Below are 20,815 nucleotides of genomic sequence, written 5' to 3' on the forward strand. Positions count from 1 at the left end.
ACCAAAGGGAGCTCTCTGAGTGGAGAATAAGCATAGCTAATCTTTAGTCTTCATACTAGCTTATCTCCAGGTAGTACACTGAGTCCCTTGAGGACTCAACTAGTACCGTGCCAGACAGTATCAGTTAGATTAGCCTCTATGTTATATCCAAAGGAGCTGTTTCATGAGAGGATCTGAGTTTGTGTTCTTGTGTGGGTGCTGATAAAACCTGTAGAGGAATAGGTGACTTTTCAGCTACATGGTGCATGGTGACAGCTGCTCCTCTTCCCGTTCGGACCTGCAGCGTCGGCTGGTATTTCACTGTATGGAAATTACCTAGATGGAAGGAACTGCTTACTAGCAAGGGTGCAGCACCTGAAGCCAATACCAGTGGATCTCAAGTATGTCGTGTTTAAAGGGTAGCAATAGGGGCCACAGTGGTGAGGTTGAGAGTGGCATTTGTCCTCGGAAAGCTGTAGGTATCCCCTAATCTCTGTGGTAAAGCAGAAAGATACTAAAGCAATGAACTTAAGTTTGTCATGACTCTTAACTATAGCTTTTTTTCAGATACCACTGATCCTTGGATGATACTCATCAGCTCAGTGCATTACTTCAGTGTATGCCTAGATCTGTGGTTGCACTGTTTGAAGTCAGAAGAACCAAGGAGACATCCAGTTTAAGCATGTGATTATGTGACTTAGTGACACAGAACTGTAGTTTATTCAACAGTTTTAGGTAAAATTCCTCTGCAATTAGCTTATTTCCTGCCTCTGGATATTTATTAGATATTTTCCCTTCCCATTATGATGGGAACAGCTCCAGCATATTTAAGAGGCAATTGGGAACACACTGGGATATTTAAAGATTCCCAGAACTTGAATCTGAGTAATGCGTTGGGCTGCTGTGTAAGGACTCTGCTGTGCTATGGGTCTGTTCTGGTGAAATTGGCTCAGTATGAGGTATTTTTTATTATGTGATGATTTTGAAACTCTGGACAGGCTGGGCCAAATCATGTAGTGCAGTCATTGATTTCTAATTTAACTCAGCATTTTGATGCCAGTGATCCTGTAAGAGTTCCCACGGCTAAAGGCTGGCTAGTGAACTTAAAGTTATCTTGGATATTTATAGGGTGCCTATTCTTGAAGGGTCTTTCTGGCTGTCCTTATTGAGCGAGGGAGGATGGGGAAAGACTCTAAAACACTGTTCCAGGGACCAGAAACTTTGGGTTCAGTTGCAGTTTATGGATTCTGGAATAGTCACTGAATTACTCTGCCTCAGTTCTCCCAGCTGTATCTGCAGTAAGGGGTAATATTATATCCTATGCAGAGAGACACAGGTCTGGTGCTTGTGATTAATCTTGCTTGTGATTAATCAAGTGGTGGGAGTAAATTTATTATTACTCAATACTTTCTACTTATTTTACAGTTTGTGGAATGAACCAGGTACTGTATTCATGCCTTTATACAGAGGAAAGCCAACAAAGAAAGTGCGATGTTACCATTGCCTACTAATTTGAGTTAAATGTCAAGAGTATGCAGTTTTGACTTTTATTTTTCTGTTCATTTCCCCTTGGAGCAGTAAAGCCTGCAGGCAGGACATTCTGGGACCTCACTGCCCTTCTCTGAAGGTTAATGGTCACTTTATCTTTAGCCTTGTGTTTGCAGGCACTGGAGTCAGACAGCCTTTTCCCCAGAGCTGCAATTCTGTGATTTCCCGTATTATTACTTCAGCCGACAGCCAGTGAGATGGTATCAGAGATGACCTTCGCTTTTGAATTTTTATTTCAGTCGCAGTTGAAATTCAGGATGTTGATGATTTTAGGAATATTATTCCAGATGTGTGAGTCCCTGGTTCTGCTCTTGCTTATACCTGTACAAACAAAGCAGGAGTAATTCTGTTGAAGAGGTGGACCTACATTAGTGCAAAACTAATATACATGGGAAGTCATTAAACTTGATTGCTATTCACAGCACAAGCATTAGTGGCAATGTCCTTCTGATCTGTCTCCAAGGGAGCTTGGCGAGAGTGTTGCAAGGACATTGACTGGATCTATCCCTAGAGGGGAATTTGGGAAGAATGGGGTGTAGAAAACTCAATTCATTATTCACATGTCTCAGGATATTTGTTTAGACTCAGTAACTGTTACCTCTGATGTTCGACATCTAGACTAGGCACTGGTCCATGTGCCTGTAGCTACATACTGTGTTCTCATATTTCTTTCCAGATGGTCTTGTATATTGGTGCCTGCCTGGACACCGAGAAGGAAAAGTTGTGTTGTTGGAACTTAATATTTTTTAACATGGTATTTTCTTAAGTCAGAATGTGTAGAAATAGAGCTCCTTTGTTCAGTTTCTGCACTACCCCCCCTTAGACAAAAGAACCACAGTTTCCCAGTATATAAAATATTGACCGTGCTAGTATTTTCAGAGGAAATACCAAGCTCTTCCACTGTATCAAAAATAATCTGCTTTTCATTCAGACTCATTAAAATCTTAGATTTTAGGTTTATGATCTTGGATGAAAAAAAGCAGATACATGAGAGGCAGCACATCCTGGCTATGTCGTCGTAAGTATACAGGGATGCTGTTACTTTCTTTATAAATAAATTACATATATATATGCGAATCAATCGTTGTAGATTTGTAAAATGTTGAACAAACACTTCTCTCTCTTTATCTGTAATATTTGCTTGGCAATTGATATTTTCTGACACTGAAGTCTGAGGTTACATCTGTGATCCTGTTGCAAATCTAGGGGAAATTACGTTCTGAATGACACATGGCCTGACCTTCATCTCCAGATAATCCAGGAAGAGTTCACATTTGACTGTGGGGACACAAAGGACAGATTTAGCATACCAATATCTTTTTGGCCGTATTTTAGAATTCAGTACTGCACTAGATACGCCACACCAAAGTTCATCTTCACTCCTTCCTCAGAGGTGAAGACAGTGTGTTTTGTGGTAAACTGCAAGAAACGATTCAGACTCAGAATTACCAAACATTGGAATCGAAGAGATTATATGTATTGCTGCTTGCTTTGAAATACACATTTTTTTGAAGTAGCTTGCAGGAAGTCCTTTTAACAGGGAATAACAACAACAACAAATCCCCCAAATCCCACACGTTGTACACAAAGTGTAAAAAAAGACATAATTAGAGCAACATACAGTAATTAGACTCCAGAGCAAGTATCATGGCAAATTCTTCAGGCTTTTATGCAAGAATAAAAAGCTGATATAGAGCATAGTTAGAGGCCCCTGACTACACTCTCTACTTTCAGTTTCAGAGATAGGCTTTGACCCTCATTTTCCTCCTAATATTAATCACAGATGGATGTATAAACTCTGCAAGGCAGAAATCCTCTTATCTCCACTTCTTTGTTTTCTGCAGAGTACTGTGTTTGATTCCAACCCTGTTTGTTTAAAGCTTTGATACTGCAGCTTTTAATAGCGATGCATGTTTAGTTGTTTCTTTAGTATTGAAGGGTTTTCACTGAAAATTTCCATGTCAGGCCCATTTGCCATCCTGGGAATCTCACTTGTAAGAAAGCTGAATGCATTTCTGCTTCAGGAAAGTGTTTCCCGAGAGTCACATTTATGTTAGCACACAGGTAAACAATCCACATGCCAAATGCAGAGAGAACTGTGGTATGGGAAGAGTGACTTGCAATGTTATGGTTAGATTTCTGTGCAGGGTTTATTCTAGGTTATAATGGAAGGAGTGCTTTACATGCAATTTAGCTGGAACGGCACCTTTTTATAAACACTTGGGCAAGATCAAGTGCAGCATAAAATCTAGTCTGAGAGTTCTCGATTAACCTAGGCTTCATTGCTCAATGTTAAAGACACGAGAACTGGAAACTAGACTTGGCTTCTGCTGCATTTGTCCCAAGTACCTCATTTGATGTCCAGACACTGACAGGGTTACTTTTCCAGAGTCAAACAAATGAATAGAAAATGTCAGTTTTTTGAGGGTATGCAGCCCTGCCCTAAAAAGAGGGGAGGGTCTGTGTACCTGGATAGCTTCAGCTGCATTATGGGATGCAGGAGGAGGGCACGTGGTGCTCAGGCTGACAGTAGCTGGGAAAGGTGGAAAGAGGCAAAATAACTGAAAAGTGCAAAATAACTGAAAAGTGCAAAATGTTGCTAGGGGTACAAATGCAACATGCATGTAAAAAATACACAGAATCTTCATTATATAAAATTCATGTGCATATAGATCAGTATTTGACAGCTCACCCCATCGTAATGGTGATAGGGGGAGCTGCAAACCTCCTTCAGTGAATTTTCACCTGGTAGACACTGTGTTTTTCGCAACAGCAAAACTTACTACAGGAATGCAGTCAAAATGTGACTTTAAGTGACTAGGAGAGAGGGAGGTAGATTGGATTATGGTAGAGGCTAAAGGCTAAGAATGAGAGACCAAAGTCTGCCTTGTTAACAAGGAGTCAGTTCAGAGACACCAAAAATACACAGGAAATCTGAAATGCTACCGTCTATTAGTTTGCTGTAGGATTTCTACTCCTGCCCATACATTTGTTTGGTGAAAAATTCACATGAAACTTTCATCCCCTTCTGAAAATAAAATAAATTAAAAAAAAGATAATAATCAAACATCCACATTTAAACACAGTTTGCGAATCATGGGATTTCCTAACTGTGTGACATCTGGTCCATTCCTGCTGCTTTGCACTGTGTATGTGTCCTGATTGCATGCAAACCAGCTTTGAATGGACATTTTGTGAAGTGTGAAGTGTTCGCTATCTGAGAGCCGGGGAGGCAAGGACATGGTTAGCCCTGAGAGATCTAGTTGCAAGAGGCTGCAAGAAAAGCAGTAGATCTGTCCGACACGAAACATATTTTGAATTGCTGGTTGTGTGTGTAGCTCCTGACACCTCTGCTGTCAGGCTGCTGGTGTGTACCCGTGTGTATGTGTAGGAAGTGACTGTGGAAACATGCCAGTGTTTTTTAGCTCTCTTTGAGTTTCCCCCATTGGATTACTAGTTGCTGTTGGTTACTTATGTTGAAGAGGCCTTTTTTTGCAATGACACAGGTGAAACAAGTAACTTGCTGATTTTAGGAGCTGTATTTTGGTGCAAGCATTTCTCAGTGATTGGGTTGCTGGGCCTTGCTCAGACTTGTCTCCCTGGTTCTCTTTGGAGAAAATAAGAAACTTATTGGGAAGTTTACTAGGCGCTGGGAGCTCTGGTGCTACCTCTTCATCGCTGCTGGTACCACTGCTGGAGGGCAACTTGCCACCTGGACTGCTTGTTCTGCCTGCAGACTCAGAAGATGAAGCAAGGCGGATTTGGATGTGCAGTGATCACAGGGGGTTGTGCAATGTTGGGCTGTTGAGGGAAAGCAGTGACAGTGAGTTTGAACAAGTCAATGGGAAAGGCCACCATTTTCAAATGAAAGTGAGCCTAGACTGGGCTATTTCAATCAAGCCAAGCCACGAACTTTAGAGGAAATCCAGATCTGATTTAACTTCCAGGTGTTTAAACTTGCTGTCTTCCCTATTTTTAAGGAACCATCTTTACTCTGCCAAAGTCTATATTCTGTGGTTATTTTGTGTTCATCTACTTTCCAAGCTGAAAACAGCTTTAATTAATTGACTGGCAGTTCGCTTTAGCACTTGACAGGTGAAGAGCTGATGTCAGCTCAGCAACTGTTTGGCTGTCAGACCTGGGTACAGTACATAACTGCTTACTTACACTGGTTTACCTGTGGATGTAGAGCCATGATGTTTATCAACATCTAAGATTTCAGATCTGTAAGCAAAAAGCTCAATGTGTGGCCATTTGGAACTGTGCTAGTGATAAAGAGGCAGAGCAGTGAATAATAAATGCTACTATGAAGTGGCTTCGAGACTGATATGAAGATAGAGAATCAAAAAGGATTAAATCCTGAGGTGGGGTAATTATTTTTAATGACTGTTTACTAGTTTGTGCTTCTTGGAAAGTAAGGGAGTTTCTAGATGGTGCAATGTGTGTTGCTAAACTGCCAGTTGCTGGGAACAGGACTATGTTTGACCTAAATGGAACCTAAGAGATGAAGATTTGCATGTTCAAGTAAGTAACTTCAAGACAAAAATACATGAAAGAAAAAAAAATAATGAAAGGAAACCTATTCTGAAGGCAAACCATCTGAGGAGGTTGGGAGACAGGAAATCTGCTTCATGTTAGCAAAAAATCTGATCTTTTGAAGCTTGTGGGCCGTATTCTATACCAGTTAGTGATGAAATTCTTCCAAAACCATCAGGATTACACCCTTCCACTGGCTGTAGGGATTGGGCTTTCCCACTGGAAGGCCATTTGATCTTTCTTGCTTTTAAATACAAATGTGAATTTCTCATGAGGTCTCCTTCGTTTCTTACTATAAATGTTTCTGTTGGCAGCATTTTCTGAACTAAATGCCGGGCAGATTTCAGATGCAATCCTAGCTCCACGGTTTTTGTATGTTAAGCCAGTCAGAAGGTTTCTCCAGTAATCTCCAGGAATTCCTTCTTAGTGGTTGTTACCCAATAACTAGAGCCTTGATTTTGACTTTTTTTTTTTTTTTTCCTGTGGGCTTTCTCTGGTCGGTGGAGACTAATGCTCTCTAGCTAGCCTTTTTCTGTTAGGATTAGAAGTTCAGCATGAAGTCATTGTGACAAGTGCAGTAATTCAGGACAACAGTGAAACTCATTTGGGTAAAACTTCAACTAGTGTTACTGTATTTTTGATTCTTTTTCTTTTCCCAAGGGACAGAAAGTGTATCTGCTTGAGGTCAGGTTTGATTTGCAGTTTTTCTGTGGATGGCATTGAAGTTGACTGCTTGTGGAGGCTTTTTCTTTGCTGCTAAGTGGAAAACTAGACTGCATATGATTTGGCTCCTGTTTGCGATGGCCCTTGCACTTGCTGTCATTTATTATTTGTGTCATGGCTTTGCTTTGTTAGGCGTCTTTATAGAAATAGAGAAATGGATTTGTCTGTTCATAGATTTCAAAGTTCTGCACTGTAATGAAACTGCTGTAGCTGAGTCAGTTATGGGACTCCTCACCAGAGGTGCATTTCTCAAACTTCATGTCTCTCTTATGGGAAAGGTGTTAAAAAAGTATTTCAGAATACTAGTATTCCAGAAGAACTGCTCCACCTTAAATCTGGTCTTGCTACTGAATGCCTTTAAGAGGAACTCATATAGAAATACTCATACAATACTCCCTCTTACTGGCCTGCCAGACCCAAGTATTCAAATATTATGTACAGCTGAGATATACAAATAAATGTAGTTTTCTTCTGATCTTTTGGGAATGAGTGTAAATCTTTCCTTTGCGATTATGAGAGTTATGAACTTACTATGTTTAATATGCATGCAATTTTTTTAATCAACAGCTGAGATTCTTACCAAGACATGCGACTCCAGGAACAGGCTAACGCTTTGTTACTGGCTGCTGATACTACCTAGTTTTGTGCAGGCAGCACAAGCAACGTCTTGCCTCACCTCTCTGCTTTTACCTCAAGAGAGGTCATTAGTAGCCATGATGCGGATTCATTTCCATATGAATTTAATGCAATGTAGTGTTAGAAATGTGTGCAGTTATGTTGTCCCCAGGGCTTGGGTCACCCCTGTGAATGAAGCTGCTTGAGGTTTATGTTCCCCAGCGTTAAAGCATAGACATTTTCTTCCTTCCACAGCCAGTGAGGGCCTCCTTAGTTGTGCTAGTGAGTAACAACTGTTAGTGTACTGTCAGAGGGCATCACCAGGCAGTATTTTTCTCATATGGGTGTGCTGGCTACTTTAAACTCCAGAGCTTTTTGCCTGACCTTGCAATATTGCGTGGATGTTTTTGTTTGTGGGTTTTTTTGTGTTTTTTTTTTGTTTTAATTTTTCCGTTAATGTGCAGAATAGCTTGTTAGAATAGATTGTGATTTACAGTGAGATGGGATAATGCCTGTTCTGGAAGGTCCCGTGCACCCCTTATGTGCTGGAGAATGACTGCAGTTTTTAGTGGTTATTTCAAAGATGTTGCAAGTATTTTCCTTAGCCTTTCTCTGTCTAAAAAATAACAATAACAATTAATCTCCTCAGGGCTTCTTCACATCCTAATTACAACCAAGCCTCTCATTAGTCCCACAGGGAGACAGAATCAAATGCCATATGGTATTTTACACTTAGGATGCTGTGCTTACCAAGCGCTGGAAGGAGACAGGAAAAGGGGGAGTTAACAATTCATAGCCATTTATGGAACAGGCACAGCCCTCCTTGGACCCAGTTCAGCAGAGTCGGAGGGCCTCAGATCAGGAACTTTATCTGGCTAGTAATTGCATCGGCATGCTGGCTTTCTTGTGTGCGTGTGTGGGCATTTGGTGAGCAGGATACGAAGCTGCAGAATCTTTGTGCTGGCATCCACACACAAGGATGAATTAAATGCACACACGCCTCCCGGGAAGGACCATGGCTGGATTCTACGGTTGCCTGAAAAGTAAAAAGTAAGTGCCATGCTGAGCCCTTCCCTCCACCTTTCCAAAGTGAGCTGAGTCTAGTGGATACTTTGAAATTCTGTCTTTGTTGTGTTTCAGCAGCAGCACTGAACAAAATGCTTATGCCTTGAGACTGAAGTACCATTCTGAGTACAAAAGTGCAAAAAATCAATCCTGTCTGAAATACCAAATCAGTGAAAATTGGTCATGTTTTTTTTTCTTTCAGAGGTATAAACATGAAATATTAAAAAAGGAATTAAGAACCTTCTCCTGTCTAATTATAGTAAAAGGAAAAATGTCCTCTTCCTTATCGATTAGCTATACTGTTTATATATTAACACATAAAAATGAGCAATAAAGAAATGCACATTGGCTTTTAAAAAACGTTCAGCTAGAAATCTGGCAGTAAATGCTCTTTGAGAACTTGATGTGCTCAGTTTTTGTATAAGCAACCTGAGGTTTGTTTCTGTAATTGCTCCCTGTTGAGAGTTTTGGTTGTATTTTAAAATAAATGTTTTTTATTGCTTCACTGACGTATTCTGTTGGAGCAGACTATAAAGGGAGAGTAGAATGGGACAATGCATGTTAATATTTGTGCTTTAAACCACCATGAAGATACATTCTGTTTTTCCTTTGACATTCTCCCTGCTAAGGAATGGAACAAAATTTTCTGCTGCAAAAACTGAGCAGTTTTTGATAATGTTTTGCATCAGCAGACTGTAGAGGGCTCTATTCTTGCATACAGTATGGAATTACAGAAAGTGAAAATGCACACTGAAAGGCAAGCAAAATTGTATCTTGAGGCTTAAGATGTGAATGCTGATAGGTAAATGTATGGGTAAATCCTGGTTAGCAGAGGGGAAAAAAAAAATAGTTCAAAAGTGAAGCTGACAATTCACTCTTTCTCCTTTTTCCTCTCCTAAAGTTTGTACCCTTCATACCAGCGGTTTGTCTCACATTAGTCTGGTGGTAATGTGCATTTTCAAAGGCACACAATTCCTGCTAGATTTCCCTTAGCATTTCCATCCCATATTGACTCTTTCCCTCCTTTGAAATTTGTAACAATGTCTATGAGAGGGAATTAATATTTAGAAAGTAAGTCTGCCTTAGATAAAGGGGGAGGATGCAATCAGAACTAGCAAAAGGCCTAAGAGTAAGTCCTGATGAAGGTAGAAAGATCGGCACTTGAATTGACCAAAAAAATCAGTTTACATTGTTTGGTTTATGCTAAATTGTTTTTCCCCAAAATCCTTCAGCATCTAGTGCAGTTAAAACAAACTTGGAAGTCTGAGAGGCTATAAAGGCTGGGCAGATGAAGCTTCTTCCATGTGGCCTACGATCTCTTCTTTCCTGGTGGATCTCCACCTGATTTATGAGGAACAGGGGTTTTTTTCTTCAACAAAATCTTCTTTCTTGTTACTCTTCAGTTAGGTTTCTACACTCGATATATATACAGATTATATTCCTCAACCTGTTATTTCAGCCCTGTGATGTGTTCCCAAGTGGATTAGTGCAACTATTAATACTTTGAAGTCTTTACAAATTTTATATGCTGCTTTGGCTGTGATTATTGGCAATTAAAATGAGTCTAAGACACCAATTGCAGTAACAATGATGTTTTTAGCCTGAGATTGGTTTTGGATGAAATTTGTTTGGAGTTTGACATGCAGTGTTTATCTTTCTGGACAAGTGGGTCATTGGAACGGCCTCCCCGAATCCTCATGTGGTCATTCGACTTGTAGGAGTTAGTTTGCTTTCTGAATGAAAGCTATTCTGGAATGAAATTACTTTTATGTTTTAAACAATTGGCTTGGGTTACCAGTAAGGATTTAGCCAAAGCATTAATAGAGCTCAGTGCAGGCCATAAAACCTGTCACTGACACTGGGAAAGGGGTCCATCCAGGGCTTTGAGCTGCTGGGTCCAGGTAAAGCACCTGGCCTGTTTTAAAAACTGCTTTGTGTAGTGGTCTTCTGTGCTGCTGCCACATTTACCTTCACTTCCCCACATTTTGCAAGGGGAAGCAAACACTCTGCCTTGGTACGCTGCAATAATGTATGGCTGAATCTGATCTTTGTGCAGGGAGTCCTGTCCCTGTGCTATGTTAATGTGCTTTTATGAGATATCACTTAAAAAAAAAGCCCAAAGCCTAATCCAGGTAATTCTTCATCACAGCCCCAATCTTGGCTGCTATTCCACAGTTGGAGATTGCTTTCATATTTCTCTTTAACCAGCATCTGCAACCTGAATAATCTTAAATTGTTCTTCCGGTAAGTTTATAGCTCTTCATCCTTGTTGCAAAGTTTTGTTGTGCTTGGTCCTAGCATGGTGTCAGAAAAAAATATTAGACCTGGACAGATAAGATGAAGTTTTCTAAGGCCTGTAGAGGAATCTTTTCATACATCTCTCAGTTTTTGGTACTAGCCAAATACATAGTTATGAGCTGAAAATGTGGTTGCTTGAATAGTAAGGTTCACTGATGGTCAATGCAAACTGCCAATTTCCAAAGACAAATATAGTGTGTTATAAGCTATATAAAATATTTGGCTGAAGGCTTTGCATGCCAGCTCAGAACTGGTTTCTGTAACAGACTATAAGGAAATGTATTTAACTGGTCTGTACTTAATGTGGTCACTCAGGATTTCATGGTGCCTTTCACAAGCAATTCCAGAATTATGGACATATTTCAGTTTGAATGCCTTCTGCTATGCCAAGCTCCGCACTTCCAGTGGGATATTGTGTTCTTTTCTTGTAGTCCGAAATTGTCCAAAAATGCTGATGTGCACTCTTATTCTGCAAAGAAGTTCAGCATTTGGGTAAAGCAAGTTGATCAAGGGATGTACGAGTATAATTTTCAATATATTTTTAGATTGTTTGAGATGAAAGTCATTGCAAATGTAAAATGATGTTATAACCATGAAATCGAGTAAAACGTGTTTTCTGGATTAAGGTGCTGCTGCTCTGTTGCTGTAGCTTGCGTTGTTGCCTGCTCAGATGAGTGTCAGGAAGAGATTTTGGTGCTTACTGGGATTATTGTAAAGATGGTATAGTGCTGTCCACCTGATGGATAACCAACTAAGATGAGATGTCTGTTCACTGCCTACCACACCTTTGCTGCAAGCCCTCTTGTTGGAGAGGCTCATAGGGGATAGTGGAAGGAGTGCCAGAAGTCCCTTTGTCCTTGGTGCGTACTACACTTTTTACAGCTTTTATATGTGTGAGGTCCTTAGAGCCTTTGGTTCCCCATCCACAGCAAGCAGCTGCTGGTTTAGCTTGGACACTAGCAAGTGAATTGGAAGTGGTTTAAAGCTCCAGCAACAGCTACTGAAGTAGCAATTTGGCACTGTTGGGAATGGGGCAGTTTAAAACTGTTGGCTCTTCTCTGTCATCAGCTCATTAGCCTCCTGTGGCCTCTCTCACTTTTTGGAGGCATATAATCGCCATGGGATTTAAGTAGCTGTGTTTACTGACTGTCCACAGTACATGATGCTTTGCTCTTTGGCGCAATTTTAGACATGGAGCATCTCTCCAGGACTCACAGGCTGTTTAAAGTGAGACACTGAGTTCCCTGGCCATCCGTGCCTGTGGCATCCCATAACATACCTGGACTCGGCTTGGCTCAGCCGCGGTCCGTAGGCTCAGTGGGGCTGGCAGCTGTCAGGAGGCTGTGCAGCTTTGGAGTCAGTGCGTGCTGCGTGGGAGCTGTGGCAGAGCTAGTGCCGTGGTCCCGTGGTGATCTGGGGGGTCTGTCTGTGTGGCTGATGAATCCTGTTGAGGTAAAATGCTTCCCATGAACACTTTGGTATCCTGAAATATGTTTGTTTACCTGTCTTTATTGTACACCACTTTCACACAATATTCCCCAACAAGGGCAAGAATCACTGATTAACAGTTTTTCAGTGTTTTTTTTGAGATGAAAACAGCTGAGGATGAAAGGTGGTTCCTGACCAGTGAAGCAAGTTCACCAGCGCAGAGGCAATCCCTGGATCAACACAGGGGTGACACCACCAGGTTTCAAGAAACAGCTTACGGAGGATGCAAGAGGCAAAGCATTGAACAGGAGAAGGGATGTGCTTTTGTGGAAAGTGGAGAGCTCTCCCAGCTGGGGCCAAGTCAGAGAGGGTGAGCTGAGGTGAAAGGACTCCCCAGGCATCGTGAGCGTCTCAGGGGAATCTTTCAATAAAAAACCTATGAGCATGTTCCTGTACGTGGCAATTATACAGAGTATTTGGACATTTGTGAGCATTTTGTCTTCAGCCCACAGGAATTATTCAGTGCTATGCCTGGTATTAAATGAGTGGAGGCTTAAGTCCTGTTTTCTTACTCAAGAATAGTAGAGAGGGTGAACAAAAGCAGTCAGGAGGTGGCAGAACCATGGTACTGCAGGCAGTTGAACGCAGCTAGTACAATGGTGCTGTATTATTGACAAAAAGATCAACTATTTCTCTTTGTTGATTCATTCCATTTGACTCATCTCTGTGCAGTAAGTTCAGTTCTGGCTTAATATACCAGTGAGTCACTCCACATCTCCCAGTCCTCCTCGTTCTGTTCGTGCTTCTCTCTGGATAGTGTTTGTTTTAGCAGCCACAGTGATGTGGTGTGTTTGCTGGCTGTAGGCAGAGGAATTCCAAGCAGGCATGCCCGTTTGCTTGGTTTCAGTAGAACAGCCCTTTCCCTATCACCAAGGTGCCGAGTGTTTGACAGATGCGCACCTCTAATGCTGCCCGTCCTACTTCTCTCACACTGGAGCAGAAGCTTCTTGGTTTGGGACAATCTGCTGAATATGATTCTCACTCTTCTGCACCATTTGGCTGTCAGTTTTTTTGTCTATGTTATTTTGCCAGACTGAGCCATGAAAACATCTTGTCATAATTTTGCCTTGTGTTCTCTTCTTACACAGAAACTTCTGCTGCTCGAAGTGTCTAGCTTTGTACCCTTACAGACAACTGGAGAGATTAATTTGTCATTTCCTCCTTGTACAGAGGTCTGGAAAGTTTAATAGCTGTGATGTGAAGGCGTAGAATTGGCTTTAGAAGCTGAAATCTGGCTATAGATATGTGGGACAGAAATGTAGTAGGTCCAAGCTGTACTTCCAGTAGGTAACCTACCTGAGCTGCTGTAGGGCACCTAGAGCTGGTTACCAGCCAAATGTGGGAAAATCTGAGATAAGTCTGTCTGTGGGAAACAGGAAAAAAACCCCAAGGTAATTCCAAGGTTGGAATTTTTTTTTTCTCCCCAAATATCTCCTAAGGGTTGCTGCTGTAAGAAAGCAGTTGAGCACAAGTTGCTCTACTCTGATGTGATCTAAGCTTACAGTTCTGCAGGTGCCAAGGTATTTTGTGGTCTATCATATCCTGTCACCATGCTGCAGCACATTGGTATCTTTGTGACTGTTAGAGAGGATTATAGCACTCTCAATCCCAGCAGGGTAACTTGGCTGTGCAGGCAAAGCCGCCTGATTTTGCTTTTTAACCATCTAGCCAGAGCTAAGGCGGCATTCCAGCTTCAAATTTTTGTGGTGGTTATTTCTTTTAGCCGCTGAGTTTCAAGGATCTGGTGCTAATTAGTGAACTAAATGTTTGACTTTTATTCATGATGAATTCATTTATGCTTATTCATTCTCAGAAATATGTAACTCTGCACTTTTGCCAGGGCTTGTAAGTATCACTCATCTACCAACACAGTTCTGATCCACACAGTAGTTTGGATGCAAATGGGATGTATTTGAATGCTCTAGCTCAGAATTATGTTGCGGACATCGTGTTAATCATCAGGCTATCTGTGTACATTGGAAAACACATATCTGACAGGTGAAAAGGAATTGTTTGCTGGTTCACTCTAGCAGTCAAACTGCTTTTCATCCTCTTAGTTTAGTGAAAAGAATGTTCCAGAAGTTGAAATTTCATTGCTTTCTTTAAAAAAATGCAAATTGTCTTACTGCTTCCTTTCTCGCTGCCTTGGCCTGTGAAGACCTTTCGGAATGTCTGTCCTCATCTGATTCCCTTCCGCCCCCGCCATTGCCTACTTGTCGGTACTCCATCTTACAGTCCTTGTTGTCTTTGTCTTTGGTGTCACCCTCCTGGATTTTTCTACTGTCATGTTCCCTCTCTGCTCCCTGATGCTACTGTACCGCCTTCTTCAAAACATAGTTGAATACAGGTTGATACTCCATTGGTGCAAACCAGCATTAGCTCAGATAATCTTATTTTAGATGATCCAGTTTTAGAGAGGTATTTGTGTCTGGAATCCCAGAGAAGTAGAATCCCTTTATAGTGGTTGCTCATACTAAAGAGAAAAGTCAGTAGATGTCCTTGGGACAGAAATGGCTCAGGGACTGCTTTAAGCACATGCATTGATCTCCCTTGGCTCTAACAGTTCTCCATGTATTTCAAGACCAAGTACACTTCAGAAGCTGCCTAACTTGAGGCTCCAGAGAGAGCAGCCAGGAGAGAAGAGCAGGACAGCAGGAGGTTTCCTTTAGAGCAAAAGAAGGGAGACCCTCAAGCTTCATACACAGCTCCAGAAGAGCTCCTTCTGCAAGTGTGGAAGCCGCCCCAGGCCTTCCTTGATTAGGAGCCAAAATGGGGTCTGAATTCCAGAAATACCCACAGGCAGCGCACACTCAGGGGGTTTAGCCAGCCAGCCACAGTATGTTTCAACATAGGAAGGAGCTGACCATGTTTTTATTTTTGTGTGTGTACAGGCAGTACATGTTGCCCCAACTAGGTTTTGGGACTTCACATGAAGAGAGATTTCCTGAGCTTCCTGCCAAAGGCAGCCTCCGAGACCACAAAGCCTGCATTTTATTTGCTCTCTTGTAGCCAAAAGATGGCTGACTTTTTTATGACAGTTTGATCTTCAGAGTGAAAATTTGTAACACAGTTCACCCTGGAAATTTCTGTTAGCCTCCCCTTTTTTTTCAGTGCACTTTGAATTCTTGGGCATTAAATATCTATATTATCTCCTTTTGGAAGAAATGTGTCCTGGGAAGTTTGATCTGTCTGAAGATTTTTTTATTTTATTTTTTTCTCATCCTTAAGCTGCTCTTTAACCAGCAAGTTGAGGGATAAGTGACTGTTTTGGAAAAACCTTAAAAAACCAGAAAGCTTTAGACATAGCCTAAAGTCCCATGTTTCAGTTCTGGCATTCAGTTCACTATTGTTTCAGCCTCATTTCCCCTGCAATATTCAGACAGCTTAATTTGGTAAAAATGTCTCGAGACTCTTTCTTTCAGGCCCAGGATGTAATGATTCTTCATGTTTTGTGAGAATAAGATCTTTGAAATCAGTGTGAACTCAGATACAGGGGCATGGCAGATATGCAGGCTACTCTTGCGAATTTTTATGGTTTTTGTTATCTATCTTTTGTGTAGTGGTAGCACATGATAGCAGTGTCAATTGGTATGATTCCAGCATGCTGGTCTCCCATAGCAGAGGTAGTGCTTAGCTCCTCCATGCAGCTCATTAAGCTTTCCAGGTATTCAGTGTGACCATCTCAATTCCACAGGTAAAGAAACTCAAGGCTGAGCAATAACTAACTTGGCTGCTGTCAGCAATCCAGTAATTTGCCCTGTTATCTAGTGATAGAGCCAGGAAAATCAGCCAATTCTCCCAACTCCCAGCCCAGTAGTCTCTGTCTGCTAGGATATGTTTAAAAGATGAGCTCTGTCTCAAAGATTTTACTGTCTAAACTAATAATTGTCACCTTCACAGTTTGCAGATATTGGCAATTTCCATGGAGTTTTCTGAGACACGCTGTTTTTCAAGCCCCTGTAGAGCATGTTGAAGCCAGCTGACAGTAAACTCCTTTCCTTAGCTACCTTTTTTATCCTTTGCTGATCCCTGCGAAGAAGCCTGTGGACTCCCAGGGCTCTGCACACCACAGGTCAGGTATCAGTCATCTCACTTTATGCTGGGAGGCCACAGGTGGAAGAAAATTAATTAGGACTTTGGAGAGGGGGTAAAAAGCACACACACAAGCTAGAAAACAGTGGCCAAATATTCCCACCACCAGGTCTGGGATGGAAGATTACGCATATTTGTTGAATTTGCCACATGGAGAGGCAGAGACAGTAAGCTTTACTTTTATTCCCATACTTGACTCTCTGACATCTTGACTCTGCTAGCATGAGGCATGTCTGCTGTTTAGTGATAGTGGCTTGACATTTCCTGTTGCTTTGCTCTTGAAACTGTTTCCAAAGGCAGTAATGCTTACTGGGTGTAGCTCCCTAACTGGCAAAGGCAGACTTTGGTTACATCCTTGTTGATGTTTAAAGGCATGTTCCCCCTCCTTCCCAACTGCTCCAAATGTATCCACATCAAGTAGATCTGAAAGTGTCTTCTACTGCTGCCAATGTACTAGCTCCTTAGTACGGTTGCTGGATGACTCTGCTGCTTCTTTTACTTCTTTTTAGGAAGAGTGGAAGAAGATCCTCATTCCAGCTGTTTCCTGAAATTTCCCCAGTGTGGTAGCGTGAAGAAAAAGAATTACTACATGGGAAATGCACTGACTTATTCCTATACTAATGCCAAATGGTGCAATTCAACTGGGTCATTTAATGTACATTCCTTTAAACTGGAGGCAGTCTGGGCCCAAAATATTGGCTGAGCTCTTGTGTGTGCTTAGATCATGACCGTATTAGTGCCAGTCTTGATTTGAGCAATGTTCTGTCACATTTACCCTGATTGGTGCAGACCAGAAAATGCACTGGAAAAACTGTGTGACAAATTATTATCAGGGAGAGGCTATTCAGAAGAGTTTTACTTATCCATCTGTTTGCCAAAAGCTATTTGCTCTGTTGTCTGAGCAGTGGAGATCCTCACACTGACAGCAACTACACAAGGTCATGGTAAAAAGCACTGCAGAGTAATTAGGTGTATGAGGGCAGCTTGAAGCGGCATGTCCAAAACAGGTTAATCTGTCTGGCATTGGTGCCGAGTGTTGCAAAGCTATGGTAGCTTGGACTTCAGTTTGGCCTCTCAAGCTGAGTATGAACTAACAGCTGGTCTGCTACTGGTACCTGCCTCAGGTTTAAGGTAACACAGGCCTGTGTATGTATGCTGCAGTCCTGTCCCCCCATGCAGGGAGACCATTCTGCAGTGATTTAGCAAATGGCATGACTGCTGAGATGGAGTGGGTCTGTGGAGACAGGGCAGCATGCAGGCGACAGAGGCATTTACTCTCAGTTCCTGGACTGGTAACAGAGTGCATTTCCACTGTTTTCTGTAGTAGCTTATGAATGTTTTTGTCTCATTTTGCCCTCCCCCCTTCTTATCCTTTTGGCTTCTCACACAATTACAGACTGAGCCTGTGTGACTGTATGAAAGGCATTTCCTCCTGTTACTTTTTTTTTTCAAGTCGGCTTCAGCCCACCAGCTGCTTTCCATTAGTGTTACACACACACTCACTAGGAGGGCAGCACATAATGCTTCAGGCACTGCTGAATAGCAGAAATCCTTCAGAAACGCTGTCAGACAGAGGCTTCTTCAAGCAGATTGTAGGTAAAAAGAGTTCAGCACATTGGGACCTGTCTTCTGGCAAGCCTTCTCGGAGAAGCCAAGGTGTGGGGACAGAGGGCGGTGAAGGGGGTGTTGTCTGAATGTGAAGTGTGAAAGCTGTGAATAGATCTCTTTACGTGAACAGTTGTTTGCTCTGGATATCTCGTCAAGGGTAGGAGCTGAATGATGTCTATTGCTATGGGGAATTATGACCCCTTACTTGATCCTGGGAGAGTATTTTATTGATATTAAATATTATCTACTTGCTTATCCAGCATTCCTGATGGCTACTATTGCTGTATTATTTGTGATCCTTGGAAAAGCACCTTAAACTTTCTTAAACTCTCCTTCCTTCCATGAAAATTACAAGAGCAATATTCATTAACTTGGTAAACTCCCCTCACTGTTATCAGTAGAGGCAGTAGCAAGAGTCCTAATGTAAACTGCTGTTTGTGCTATTCTCTTATGCCTGCCTAGAACAGTCACAGTCTGGCTAGGGACATACTAGCTAGGGGCTGGCAAAAAACCCCTGGGAATTTCACCCTAGAAATGCTGTGCCCTAGAAGAGTACAATGGGATCAGCTGTGCAAGGTCAGATCCCAATTCCTGCTGTCATGTTGGGTTGTACCCTATTTCAGCAAAGTTGTTTGTGGGATCCCACACTATTCAGCCTGTTCCCTGAACGTGGACCTTGAAGTGCAGTTCGCTCGGCTTGTTGCATGCAGAGCAAAGGGAGCTTTGTTTGTTGAGTTTCTGATATGCTCAAGGGATATGAAAATTGAATAAAAATCTTGCTGGCTCTGCTATTGCATTATGATTGACTCTGAAATCCTGTTCCATGGAGTTGCAGCGGGTAAACTTTACTTCACTTAACTGTTGTTGGACTAACGAGTTCATTGATGGTTAGCTTGTAGGGTTCCCAGAGAGGAAAGCAATCAACCCCATTCCATCAGAACAAAGTCCTCTAATGTGCTTTAATAAGACAGAGTAAAAATTTAACCTGTTGGTTCCCTTTTGCTGCAGAATATAATCTGAATACTAAACCGTCTTGCATTCTGTAGTTTTGTTTGAAACTCGGTGCTGAAGAGAAATAGAGGGGCTTTCTCTGAGGTCCTGCAGTAGCTTGAAGTGTGTTCTGGGGGGGAGGCTGGCTGCAGAGGGCATGCATTTCCCTATACTAATCTGTCTTTCTGTGCAAAGTGTGTGTCCTGAAATCTGGAGCATAAGCTTGATTTCAAATAATTTCTGTAGCATGAAGGAAATTGGTCTTTAAAAGCTCCAGGCAAAATTTCACCTCTTTCTCTTGGCTGCTTGCCATTGTCTGTCTTCTGTAGGCTATGAAGATGCTAACTGAATGCAGTGCCTCATATTCCTGAGTCTTTATTTCCTCAAGCATTTATTTGGTAGGAAAGAGGCTGTTCAGGGTTCAGCATCTCCTTTGATCTCTCTGTCATAAGGCCTTCCAGAATGCTTATACAGAAGCATGGGAGCGAAGCTGAAGAAACACTAAAGATGGGGCAGGACTTGCTTGCTGTGCAGTCTCCAAGTCTTCTGCTCCACTGGAGAGACAGCAAGGAGGCTGTGTCCCTTTTCTAAGGCTGAGCAGAAAGCGTTTCTGTTTGTCTTGGGCCTTTGTTAAATGCAGGAAACTTGAGTCCTGTACGATGTTAACTTCCCAGGAGTCCTTAAATACACAAACCAAGCAGTGAAAGGGCATTGTCTTTTATTCTTTTAGCATTCCGCCCCCCACCCCATGATACACATGTTCAGTAATGTCCTTAGCTGAGAAAAGGGAATGGATCCTGGGACTTTACTTCTTTTGCCCTCTCACTGCCCTCCCATAGAGCACTCCAAATATCTGTCCCGTTGCCCCAGTCTGTAAAAGGGAGACAAGGATATTTCTCCTGTTCCTGGAGATTTCTTTTTTGTTTTAAGACTCATTAGTTCCTTTAATGGGTTGAAGAGCTCCAAGTGGATGCAACACAGTAGGGTTATTAGTGGAAGTTTTGTATGGGATAGCAGGGAGCCTAGATCTAAACCATCAAACCAGGAGAGGGTAGTGATGATTTCTAACTAGGTCCCGTTGCCTGCTTTGAAAGTAAGACAAGCCCTGCAACTTTGTAGGAGTTTCATTGCTCTAAAATACACCCTGGCAATGCAAATCGGGTCTAGTAATGTCAGGTTAATTGTTGTGATTGCATCTGTATAGGAAGCTACTTCACAGTTTGCAAGTAATTCATTAATTCGTAGGTGTAATAATCCAGCCTATCACTCTGTGCGAGGAGAGGTGAACACCGTGTAGTCAATTCTTGTTGCTTTCAGTAAGCTTTCAGTCTTTTCCGTGGCCTTACACAGGAATTGCTGCAGTGGAGTTACTGGGCAGGGCCAGGCCTGGCTTTTAAGGTGTCTAGCAGAGACTCAGCATCTTGTCTGTACTGTACCTCTGCAGCAAGAGGCCTGTGCATATGCAGGGATTGCAAAAGCTGTTTGAGAAAGGATTAAGAACGTGAATAGAAAGTTGTAGACTGGCCAAATGTGCCCACTGTTCCACTTCTTGTGGGAAGCAAACAGTAGCTGGGACCTGACACTCTACTACCTTGGTCAGCAGCTATCAATCTGTCACTGCTCTGCCTTGACTGCTCCCCCCCTGAGGAGACAGTCTCCTTCATCCCTCTGAGAGCTCCTTCTCCCACCTGTCCTCTAGCATCTCCTAGCCTGAAGAGTATCAGAAATTCTGCTCTAAAGGGCCATTTATTTAACCTGATATGTTTATCACTAAAAGTCAATACGCACACAGTATTTGTTTAAAACTTTGTCTTTAATGGCGTAATGCTGTGGGAGATCTCGCAGGGTGCACATGGTTAGCATAGCTGATTGA

The 20,815-nt window shown here is 42.1% G+C and overlaps 1 protein-coding gene across 15 annotated transcripts in view; it reads left to right on the forward strand.

The window, feature by feature from the left end:
• KIAA1210 (KIAA1210 ortholog) overlaps positions 1-20,815 on the forward strand; it is a 90,826-nt gene that overhangs the window by 6,645 nt on the left and 63,366 nt on the right. For 6 of the 15 annotated variants that reach the window (XR_007509529.1, XR_007509527.1, XR_007509528.1 and 3 more), the window contains exon 1: positions 7,702-8,451. The exons of 1 other annotated variant lie outside the window; for it this stretch is intronic. Coding sequence is in view for 8 of the 14 variants with exons in the window: in XM_049828216.1 (XP_049684173.1) it covers positions 8,390-8,451 (62 nt within the window). In the remaining 6 variants the exon portion in view is untranslated. Of the gene's footprint in view, positions 1-7,700; positions 8,452-17,780; positions 18,001-20,815 lie in introns of those variants that run through there. 8 more of the 15 variants (XM_049828213.1, XM_049828214.1, XM_049828218.1 and 5 more) reach the window with 7 other exon arrangements.

Source organism: Accipiter gentilis, chromosome 24 (assembly GCF_929443795.1).
Source record: "Accipiter gentilis chromosome 24, bAccGen1.1, whole genome shotgun sequence".
NCBI classification, from domain to species: domain Eukaryota; kingdom Metazoa; phylum Chordata; class Aves; order Accipitriformes; family Accipitridae; genus Astur; species Astur gentilis.